This window comes from Acanthaster planci, linkage group LG06, assembly GCF_054643075.1.
Source record: "Acanthaster planci isolate LZ-2023a linkage group LG06, COTS_SCS, whole genome shotgun sequence".
NCBI lineage: Eukaryota > Metazoa > Echinodermata > Asteroidea > Valvatida > Acanthasteridae > Acanthaster > Acanthaster planci.
In genome coordinates this window covers 9,031,029-9,042,224 of record NC_141782.1, presented here as the reverse complement: position 1 = coordinate 9,042,224, position 11,196 = coordinate 9,031,029, and the positions used below count along the sequence as shown (strand labels likewise).

The 11,196-nt window shown below is 41.5% G+C and overlaps 1 protein-coding gene across 2 annotated transcripts; it reads right to left on the bottom strand.

Moving 5' to 3' along the window:
- Window positions 1–977: 977 nt before the first annotated feature.
- Window positions 978–11,192, bottom strand: ldhd (lactate dehydrogenase D). Of its 2 annotated transcripts, none has more exons than XM_022228389.2 (13): window positions 11,047–11,192; window positions 10,365–10,530; window positions 9,857–9,966; window positions 9,318–9,459; window positions 8,744–8,885; window positions 7,858–8,017; window positions 7,365–7,470; window positions 6,022–6,115; window positions 5,553–5,681; window positions 4,960–5,087; window positions 4,281–4,371; window positions 3,956–4,067; window positions 978–1,960 (listed from the first exon to the last, which is right to left on the bottom strand). In XM_022228389.2, exons 2-13 carry the CDS (start codon window positions 10,509–10,511, stop codon window positions 1,789–1,791), a joined length of 1,533 nt encoding a protein of 510 aa, XP_022084081.2. In that variant the 5' UTR covers window positions 10,512–10,530; window positions 11,047–11,192; the 3' UTR covers window positions 978–1,788. The 2 variants fall into 2 exon arrangements, with proteins under 2 accessions (XP_022084081.2, XP_022084082.2); XM_022228390.2 differs by having other exon boundaries at window positions 10,365–10,526; window positions 11,047–11,181.
- Window positions 11,193–11,196: the final 4 nt, after the last annotated feature.

Below are 11,196 nucleotides of genomic sequence, written 5' to 3'. Positions count from 1 at the left end.
TCAAAGAGCCAGACTTTGAGGTTCCGCGCTAAAAATAAACGCGCGCCCAGCTGCGGGGGGGGGGCTTTCTTTGTTACGGTGGCCGCGGGGGGGGGCGGAGTGTGCACGGAAGGGACCAAAAAATGCTGTGGGGTTATTTCTGAACTTCAAAGAAATTTGAAAATTGCTGTGCAAAAGATAGTTTCTTGTCTGTGACAAATGTTACAGGTCGTGGTGTTAAGTATAACACGATTTTGTTTGAAAGTTAAACCTGAATCTTACCAGTGCAAAAATGACTAGGTATCACATTTCATTTTTTGCAGCCACAATACGTAATAATTTACACACGTAATAATTTACAGTATGCATGAGAGCATTCAATGTTACAACCCCCCCCAAAAAAAATATATATATATATATTTTATAATGTCCAGAAAAATTTTCAGGTGATGGAAGGCCTACTGGTTGGATATATGGTCAATACAAAACTTGGCCTCTGGAATTTACTTGGCTTCCTTTATACCATTAGCTGGTCAATAAAGTTATGTAATATTTCATTAAATCTTTGAGTCGGTGGCAAGTTAGGTAAATGTTTCCTGACGGTAAGGTGCTACAGTGGTGAAGGCACTTTTTTCCTGTCGGCCACCTCAATGCACATTTAGACGATATTTCCTGTCACCGTCAGTTGGCTCAGTAGAGAGTTAGGCAAATAGTTCTTGACATATGGCACAATACCGGTAGTTAGGAAAACGTTTCCTGACTGTAGGGTGACTGAATGAGAAGGCCCACTCTGCCTTCACTGCTTCCTAGCCCACTGGGAAAAAAGGCAAATGCTTCAAGACATCTGTTGCACCAGGTCACTAGGAAATTATTTCAATATTAATGTTGTCATCTTAAAACTTGCCAACTTTTCCACAGATATGCATCTCGCACAAGTATTTCACAGACAATGAAAATCAATAACCCATAAATTATTCTACTTGAAAGAAAGAAAGAACTGTGATTGTATCACCCATCTTGGTTTATTATATCCAGCATAACATAGATATTGATGAATATTAATATAACAGAGAACTATCTTAGTTTGGCAAATCAGTACTAGCATGAAGAAAACATTCTCTGACAAAAAGTACTATATTATTATATAAATTTCATAGGTTTTAACTTTGATCAAAAGTGCAGAGATGGATAAAACATTAGTGAAAATCAGTGTGTGTGATGTTAACAGACTAGAAGGTGGCACTAGGGTGATGTTACAATTAAGGCAGAGAGAGAATTTTCCTCCATCAGACACTTCTACAAAAAGTTAACTTTTTAGAGCTTCCCCAAAAGATTTCAGGTAATTCAGTAAAAGCATGCAAGTCTTATCCCCATAAATCCCCATCCCTCATCCCCCCACCAATTTCTGGTACATGTACAAATTTACACCAGTGAGTGAAAGTCTTACATTTGACATTTTTTACCCGTGAATCTCCCTGACAAACTCTAACATTTGTTCATTTATCGAACACGTTGTGGCTGCATCCTTCATGATGCAGCCTTTGTGGCTTTGTCAATGAATTGAAAGATCACATCCCAAATAGGTTCCAACAACATATTGAAATCTTTGCTCAGGATTAAACTCTCAGAAGCAGTATATTCTACACTTAACTGCAAATTTGGCTGTGCACAATTGTACTTCAAATTGTACTTCAACATGTACTTCAAAGCATAGAGTAGACATGATTTCAGCAGGTACAAAATGATTTCAAGATAAAAAAATACATTATTCTGAGACAAGTTCCCATCCTACAAAATTTGAATACAGATTCACATTGTAAAGACTTTGCCAGGATTCATCAGGTTATCCGGGTCCAACGCCCTCTTGATCCGACGCATGGTAGCCACGCCTTCTTCTCCCACCTCCTGCAGGAGAAGCTCCCGTTTCCCGATGCCTATGCCGTGCTCCCCTGTGCATGTACCACCCAACTCCAAAGCCCGTCTGCAACAGAATAAACCAAAAATTTCCATGGTGATCCAAGAGGAATTATCCAACGGGTAAAATCAGCCCTGAGCTTAAGTGCACCCTCAATGGCGAAAGAAAGACAAACTGGTATGAAGCATACTCAGTGTACTGCACTCCTCATTCAACGTGCATAAAATCCAGGCCTCTGTGGGGAGTTCATAGCAAAGGACTGTCAATTTCATTTAAAAACACACCCTCTTTTGTTCCCACTCAGAGCGGATAGGCAGTGTGCCTAAAGCCAAAGTAAAATACAAGGGCATATGAAAACAAATCCCAGTTTGCCATATGCACACAGTTTTATAAAGCTCTGGTCTCTCCTTTGACTGTTCAATTTTGGGAAAGCTAGCACAGTACAACTTATAGCCTCAACATGAAATCCGAAGCTCCAGACGTTATCAGCTTAATGAATTGGTTGCAGTGCCTTGGCAGAGTAGGGCCACGGTAACCAGGTGAACACGGTAAAGTTAATCCGGTCCTGGTTGTGATGACATGTAATATGTGGACTAACGCAATCCTGCAGATGTATCAAAATGCTAGAAACTCCTCTTCTGTTGTATAATTAGCTGCTCAGAGTGTCTGATCTAAGTTAGACCACCAGGTCAGCGCTGCGTCTGTGACTTTATGGATTGCCTTGAGGCCCAGAGGGGAACATCTGAAGAGGGTGGTCTTGAACAATGTGTTGAACAGTCTGATCATGGTATCTACAGTCACATGCAGGGTTGGTAGAAACTGGGTTATACTTTAAGCCATTTTACTGAAAGCCTGATGCTATGTATAAGGCAGGCATCAATGGGACCCTGGCCCTCCCTACTTGTAAGAGAGAAGTCTTCCTTTCCTGATGTCCAATTCACCAAGCTGTCAATATGTAGAAATCCAATATTTAGGTGCTCAGGAAGACCAGCTCAGAAGGGCTTATCTCCTGACTTCAAAGAGTGTGAGGTAGCATTTTAACACCTTTTTGCTAAGCACTTTTGTTACATAGCAATGACATACATGGCCTTTGGTGGGAATTCCCCGCATTCTCACACAGGTTCATGCACACTCGTAGCAAGTCACATTGGGCATGCGCATCTTATTGTAAAGCATAGTCTTTCGTGTGTGTGCTGGACGTGCATGTGAGCCCAGTTGAAAATCTCCCACCAGCCTGTCTCTTCTTTGCCGATGGGGGGTACTTCTAGTCAGAGTGGAAAGCAGTGTTGTAGTTAAGACCACACACAAGACCACGCACAAGACCACACACAAGACCATGCACAAGACCACACACAAGACCAGACACAAGACCATGCACAAGACCACGCACAAGACCACACACAAGACCAGACACAAGACCACGCACAAGACCACACACAAGACCACGCACAAGACCACGCACAAGACCACGCACAAGACCACGCACAAGACCATGCACAAGACCACGCACAAGACCAGACACAAGACCATGAACAAGACCATGCACAAGACCAGACACAAGACCACACACAAGACCATGCACAAGACCACGCACAAGACCATGCACAAGACCACGCATAAGACCAGACACAAGACCAGACACAAGCAACAGGGTGAACAATGACAAAGGAATTCTTTTGTTGCAGTTCATTTGAATAGCTTGTGACTTGAATTCAGACTGGTGGTCTTGTGAAGGTCTTAAGTGGTCTCGACTACAACACTGATGGATAGGGTAGAGAGCCAATGTCTACATCAACCCTTACCCTCCCAAAACTACCAACCAAATCTGACTAATATTTTGATGGGTTTGGGACTACACAGACCTGGCACTTTACACTCAGCTGGATCCTCATTTTGTTTACATGTGGAGTTACCGTGTGACACTATATGGACAACTGAGTACGCTCCTTGTAAAATTCCAAGCATCCAGGATGCTATGGACTTTCAGAATCCATGACTCAATTCCAAACGATGATTCCACGATTTGTCACATTCAAAATACTTGGTTTATTCATTTCCTACCTTCCAAGTTGGCTGCAGAAGGTCTTGACCGTGGCCATTTCAGATGGGTCGTCTATGTTGACGGGCATCCCGACGTGGAAGTTACCATCCCCGACGTGGCCAACAATAGCACCTTCATGTATAAAAGAAGTGATACAAATGAACGTTTTTTTAGCTGCAAAGCATGTATGAGTTTTCATGGTGACTAGTTGAAGAAGAGAACACAAAGATAAACTGGAAGAGAGCAAACAGACCATGCTCAGATGACACACAACAAGTGACATGTAAAATAGGCAACCCAACAGATGAAGAATACGGTGAAGAAAAAAAATGTAAACCAACTTACCATAAAGACCGCAATTTCTTAGATCTTCTTGCGTCTGTACAATGATTTGTGGCAGCTTTGAGATTGGTACACAGACATCCGTGCTCAAAGCCTGTGATTGAAAACAAATGTATATTAATAAACAGTTTGTATGGAAATCTGCAAGTTAGAAATAACTAACAAGATTAATCTGTTCTGAAAAGCATTTTGTGTTAACAGCTCACTGTAATTATGGGTTCTGTTGTCATGAAAAATTCCTCCTATTATCTGTTTGAAAAGAATAAAGCTATATTTCTTGAATTCAAGAAATATTCTTGAATTTATGCAAAACTCTGACACAAATATTCCAGCTGCGATTCATTAAGATGTCTATAAAACAATGCTCAAGTTAAACACAGGTTGAGCTCAGCCGACGCTGCTTTCATGGATGTAAATTTGTGAAAAATATTATTGTTTCTGGTCTCATTCAATTGCCTGAACAAATCCTGAATCAATCCCTTTGCATGACCCGACTAAATTGTGAATAAATCCCAATATCACCCATGAGCTCAGGAATTCAGCAACACCATAAAATGGACATTTCACTTACTGGTGAAATGGAAGTTTTGGTTATGCATCATGTGACGGCTGCACAATGATGTTTGGAACAATGACCGGAAATTTCTTCACGCGATATACCCCTATTCGTCCATATACCCACCTTGCATCCTGGTCGTGTGGCGATGCATGCGTACAGACAATCGTGTCGTGCCTTCCACAACTTGCTTCTGTCTTCTGGTCTCTCAGCCCACTGGAAGTCCGACCCATTGTTCCCTCTCACTATTTCCTCTTCAAATCAAGTGGGAAAGGAAAAGTATGACTTTTCTAACAACGATGAGAATTCTGATTCCATCAAATCAAATTTTTCTCACATGTGACATCTGCCAAACATAGAGTAAATGAAATTCAACCAAATGGGGTGTTGCAAAAGACAGGAAGCACATTTAACGGTCAACAATTCAAATTCAATCCCTTTGTATCTAATTCGTTGTGGTAACTTCGGCATGTGAATACAGTGTACAGTCCTTGATTGCAATCTAATTCACAGAAGGATGAAAGAAATGTTTAGAATGATCAAATGAGGGAATATATTACCACTAGAGAACCTCAAATTCTTTAACAAAAGCCTTCGAAAATCTTGACACGTCAAATGTTACAGACTTGCAGTGAAAGCCTCGATCTGCATTGCAATCCAGGGGGATTTGATCATTTGAACCCAGCACATGGTGGGTGGAGGCATTTGAAATCCCTCACCGACATATTGAACCTGTGACTTGACGCTTTCTTCTGAGCCGTGAAACTCCAGGAATAAAGTTGGCGCTACCTTCTGGTCCAGGTGGCTGTACTTGTTACAAGCATCCATCATCGCTTCATCAAGGAATTCTGACAAGGATTGAACAAATTGCCACTCAAGAATGTTAAACATGAAAAAAAACCTGACCGGCTGAAAGTTACCTACTGTTGACATGTATCAAGGGTGTCAGGAACAGTTTTGCACAGAATGAACAGGCTTTACCCAAAATGCTGAGAGGATCTATTACTTTGAAATGGTTCTTTAAATTCCACTGAGTGGATTGACACTGACCAGAAAGCCAAGGATTCTGTTTTGGTAAATATGTCACTAAACTGTCAAAGTAATTCCAGAAGGGAAATATTTGATTTTCATCAGTCCAACGTGCCTGAGTTCTTTTGACCATGAGGAAAAGCAATGTAGCCTGCATACCAATGCGGGCGATTGGAACACCACACTGCATGACCTGCGTGACAGAGTCTACGGCCTCTTGAACAGTGTCAAATGAGCAGACAGCAGCCAGAATCTGTTGACAAAGAACAGGTGAGGAGGCACTTCAGGGACTTTCCGTAGCATGGCTTTTTACTCATCCAGGGCTTAATCTTGAACTCGTAATCAATGGAACAGGAACTAAAAGATATCAATGCAGGAACTAAAAAATATCAATGCAGGAACTAACAAAAATCAACGCAGGAACTAAAAGAAATCAATGCAGGAACTAAAAGAAATCAATGCAGCAACTAAAAGAAATCAATGCAAGAACTAAAAGAAATATTCATCCACGTCTGGATCCATTACTGATGGTTATGCAACGGTACAAGGTGCTGTGGTGAACTCAAGAATCTCAGCTCAGAGGAATTAAATCATAAAAACTGGAGCCCAAGAGAGAGATTAAACCGAAATTGGAAAACCTTTAGGATAAACTTCAGATTAAAAGAGCATCTGAACCCTCTGAAGTTGTTGCATGAAAGTGATGACCCACCAACACTACTTATATGGAGGACTTAACATCCAAATCTGTGCACAAGCACGACCTCAATGTTGAACAAGTAACAACTTTGGGCAGACACCTCAACACCACTGCCACTGCCACTCAAACTGTTGAGTTTGCACATGTTCAAAAGAAAGTTGTCAATACATATAACATACTTCGTTCTTCACGTGAGTGAACCATGGAGTGGCATGTTGCACACTCTCGAAACTCTCCAGAAAGATCTCAAACACCATCTACCATCCTCGTGTGTTGCATTGGAATCATGCTCTACTTCAATGTATGAAGGTCCGCTCACTCATCAGTTCCCTTTTTTTTGAGTCTTAAACTCGAGCGGAAAATCTTCATTTCCACATAAGAGCAAATGCAGCCAAACACCATTAGAAGTCACTGGGACTTTTACAAATTCCCTTTTGATAGGGACCTTGTATCATCAGTATTGGAAAACAAAGAATATACTTGGAAACTCAATTTTTATTTTGTTATAAGCAGGATGTCTGATCATACAGTCAACTCTCATTATTTGGCGTATTGCTGGGACATGCCAATTTAACTCGTAAAACCAGAATCTTGTTGGAAAAGAACTGGAAAAAAAACAGAAAACAGTTCAGTTTGGTACTTCAGAATTTGCTGTTTATAACCCAAAGAGTGTTCTTTGTACTGAGTGAATTCTACAGACAAACCTTACATGACACGTGTGCCAAGAGATTTAAAAAAAAAAGAAAGTTTAATATAGATTGAAGCACAGCATAAATGCACATCTGAAGTTGATACCCTCACTCACCGCCTCTGGTATCCCATGAAGCCTCAGCGTTGCCTTGGTGATGATGCCTAGTGTGCCCTCTGACCCAACAAACAGATTAGTCAGGTTGTAGCCAGCAGCGGTTTTTCTGAAACGCAGTCGGTCGGAGTGAAATTGATAATAATCAAAATGCAGGATAACTTTGCTTAAGTAGGTATATGAAGATAGCAGGCCCGAAGATGACAGATTATTGGAAAGCTTTGTACAAATCTATCGATGGTATAATGGAAAGTCATGGAGAAATGGAGAATGAGAGCTTACAGAAGCTCTCCAATTATACACCATGTTTCATTGGACATTCTCAGAGGCCCTCTTTAATGGTGGAACACAGTGTTGTGTCTCCTACATGTACGTAGAATAGTTACCACGATGTTACCAGCCATTGGTGGGGGCCACTGCGAATGACTACTGATTACTATGGTCACCAGATTTGTGTACTTCATGAAATATCACAACATGGACTGGTTTCTTGTACTTGGCCCTTTTGTCCTTGCCAGCAGTGTGGATCACAGTCCCGTCAGCCAACACCACCTCCAGATTCAAGACGTTTTCTCTCATTGTGCCGTAGCGCACAGCATTGGTACCCGATGCACTGGTAGCCGCCATACCACACAGAGAGGCATTGGCACCAGGATCTACAATGAGAAATGTCAGGATGAGTTATTAATGCAGTACAGTGTATCTGTCAATATAGCTAACGAAGGCAAAGGTTAAATGAAGGCATTGCTTAATTAAATATGTCCACCCAACAACAATTGGAGCAAGTGGATCTGCTGACCAGCCATCTGACAGGCCAACCAAAATGTACACCATTTGGATCAGCCTTTTATTATTAAGCTAACCAGACAATTATTTGTAAGGCCATCAACAGTCTCTCATGAGTTATTAGACCTATGAACTAGTCCCAACTAACCGATCAGCCAACCAACCCAACTCAGCAGTAATCAAGCTTCTCTCAGAAATTGGTCAAGGAGCCAATCAATCAACCAACTAACCTGAAGCAACCTGACCACTGCCAGCTAGAACACAAAAGAGCCAATCAACCATCTAGCAAGCCAGTCAACTAACTATACGACCACCAACTTGGAATCAGTCAGTCAGCCAACCAACTAGTCAACAAAATAAACTGTCAGCCAGTATACGAGCAACCAGTTAACTGGCCAATCAATTATTCATCTGGCCATCTGAGAAGGTTGGAGAACCTTACCCATCAATAAGCCAACCAAGAGCCAGCCACTCAGGTAATCAACAAGCCACCCAACTAACCACACAGTCTGCAAGCTGAATGATTAACACTCAACCAGTCAGCCAATCAATTAGTCCCTTTCCAATCAACCACCTGGTCAGTAGCTCAACGTTACCTATTGGAAACCAGAGACCAGCATCCCTCAGGTAAGTATTCAGCTCCTGCCTTGCAACACCTGGCTCAACGGTCACATCGAAGTCTTCAGAGTGTAAGGACAATATCCGATCGATGTGGCTCAGGTCAATGCAGACTGACCCCTGCACGTCAAGAGAATCAAAAGTGGGGAATTATTCTTGTTTTGTTGAAATTTCACGGTTGATACATCACCACAACTAAGAAGTCACCAATTGTGGCCCCAGCTGCAATACAAGACGAGACCTGGCCAGCCCTGATAAGCACAGCATCCCGTAGTACAAATGTATTAAAGTCAGCTGCAAAAGTAAGTCGGTGACTTTGGGTTCAAGTCCCACAAAAGTACGCTTATGCACTTACACTCCCAAAAGCATTAATTAAACTGTGTCTTTCAATTACACTAATGAAAGAGTAGAGACTCAATTTTACATCAGAATATTTGTAAAACAAAGCAATAAAATCCAACCCCATTTGAGCAGGGAAACAAAGAAAAGTTCATTGTTACTACCGATATATTTGAAAGTTTATACCACAACCAATGGCCCATCTGTTCCTACCTTTGCACCTGTAACACCCCCTTCAAGCCCAGTACCAGTACCAAAGGGTACCATGGGTAATTTATGCTGGCTGCAGATCTTGGCAATCTCCGAAACCTCTTGGGTGTCCTTTGGGAAAACAACGACGTCTGGAAGGAATGTCCTGCAAAAAAATTTAAAAACGAACAGCACACAAAATGACTTGTCTCCATGATTTTTTTCATTTATGCACGCAGAAACAAAATCTAAAAAAGGCTTTTTAGCAATAACTGATGATTTACAAAGAAAAGAAAGTCATTACGGTTACAAATTATTTTTTTTAAGTTTTGAAGGCTATGATGCACAAAGGCATCACTTTTCTATGAAGCCAAAACACCTCTGTCTTGTCTGTTTATTTTGAGCTTGACTGGTGGGTTAAATACCTTCAAACATGACCCCTTTGCTCTACATTTTTAAGCCATTGGTAAAGTTATCACTAAATGTATTGAGCCCGTTCATCTATTAAAACCCCTTTACGCGAGAGGGCATAATCAGCTTCAACACTGCTTTTTTTTTCTCACCGGTGGTAAGACTCATCATGCCCATGCTGCTCACAGACTGCCTCAGCTGATGAAACGTTTTTATCCCCAAGAGTCGACTGCAAGGCCTTGAGAGCCGATGCAGGCACAGACTGCAGACCGAATGACAGAACAGACAGACGACGGGTGAGATGAGCTTATTAGCCTCACACTCCTAGCTCAGGTAGAGCTCACATTTTGCCATTCGTTGTGTACTTGTAGGTCTATGAGTACTTGTGGATACGCATGTAGGCTTACCACTTTTTTGAGGGTAAGCACTTTTCAATGAAGCTGTGGCATTAGGCCTACGCCTAGCCTTACTAAATGGTATAGAGGTCTGCTGGTTCCTACACAACTTTAAAACTACAGTACAGTTTCCCCATTTTTAAAATGGAAATTTTTTTCACATGGAAGTGTCTTCTTGGCAAAACTGGGGGAAGACACTGAGTGCCTTATCCCCCACCCCCCCCACACACACAAAGCTGCCTCCCCACTGGCTCAGTTTACAAACCTGGTGAGAGACCAATGAAGTGGTTAAGAATCGTTGACATCTTGGCACTGATGTAGGCCTAGGTGCACATGCTTGCCTGCTACACTCTTTCAGAACTTCAGGAGTAACAGCACACACACCCTTGAGAACTCTGGATAAAGCCATCATTGCTCATAAGCTCACCTGGCTTAAGATGGCAAAGATGAAAATTATCTCTTAATACATATACATATATGTGAGGATGACAGATCTACTGTTAATATTTTAAGTAAACACCACATTCATTAAACATTTTAACATGCAAGATCACATACCAATCCCCAAGTTCAAGTTGAAATGGTTAACCAGCCCCTTAAATAAGTACAAAATTCGACATTAAGCCATAATGAAAGCTGTTATACCAATGGTTGATGTTGATACAACAAAAACAAAGCTATAAACATGGTGAGCACTGAACCTAGCTTGTAAGTTGTCCACCAAGTTTAACAGGGCTGATTTAAAGTTTATTCTTAGGTTTAGGCCTTAGGCCTAAGTGTAAACTGATAAAAGTTGACAACCGTACACAATTAATGAAAACTTTGTGGTACGACCACAAGTTGTATTTATTGTACCGGCCCTACGGAGGCATAAGAGCATTTGAAATCAAAAACAAACTCGGTTGTTTTAAAATTGCAAAATCTACAAAACCATAACCCATTCCAACCCGTTCTAGTCGTCTTGACTCGCAATAGTCGTACTCCCGGTTTTTGGACGTGATTTAGTACTAGTAGTAGTAGTACGACTACAACTCGACTATGTGCGAGCCCTACTATACTTTGGCCAGTTTTTTTACTGAGCTACGAAAGCTCCCTCT

What these genes read in the sequence shown, in the direction of transcription:
- ldhd (XM_022228389.2), bottom strand. Translation starts at nt 10,511, where the DNA reads ATGATGGCTTTATCCAGAGTTCTCAAGGGTGTGTGTGCTGTTACTCCT. An exon ending in GGGGTGTTACAGGTGCAAAG is followed by an intron (nt 8,886 to 9,317) that starts GTAGGAACAGAT and finishes CTTGACGTGCAG; the next exon opens with GGGTCAGTCTGCATTGACCT. An exon ending in TTCATGGGATACCAGAGGCG is followed by an intron (nt 6,116 to 7,364) that starts GTGAGTGAGGGT and finishes CTTTGTCAACAG; the next exon opens with ATTCTGGCTGCTGTCTGCTC.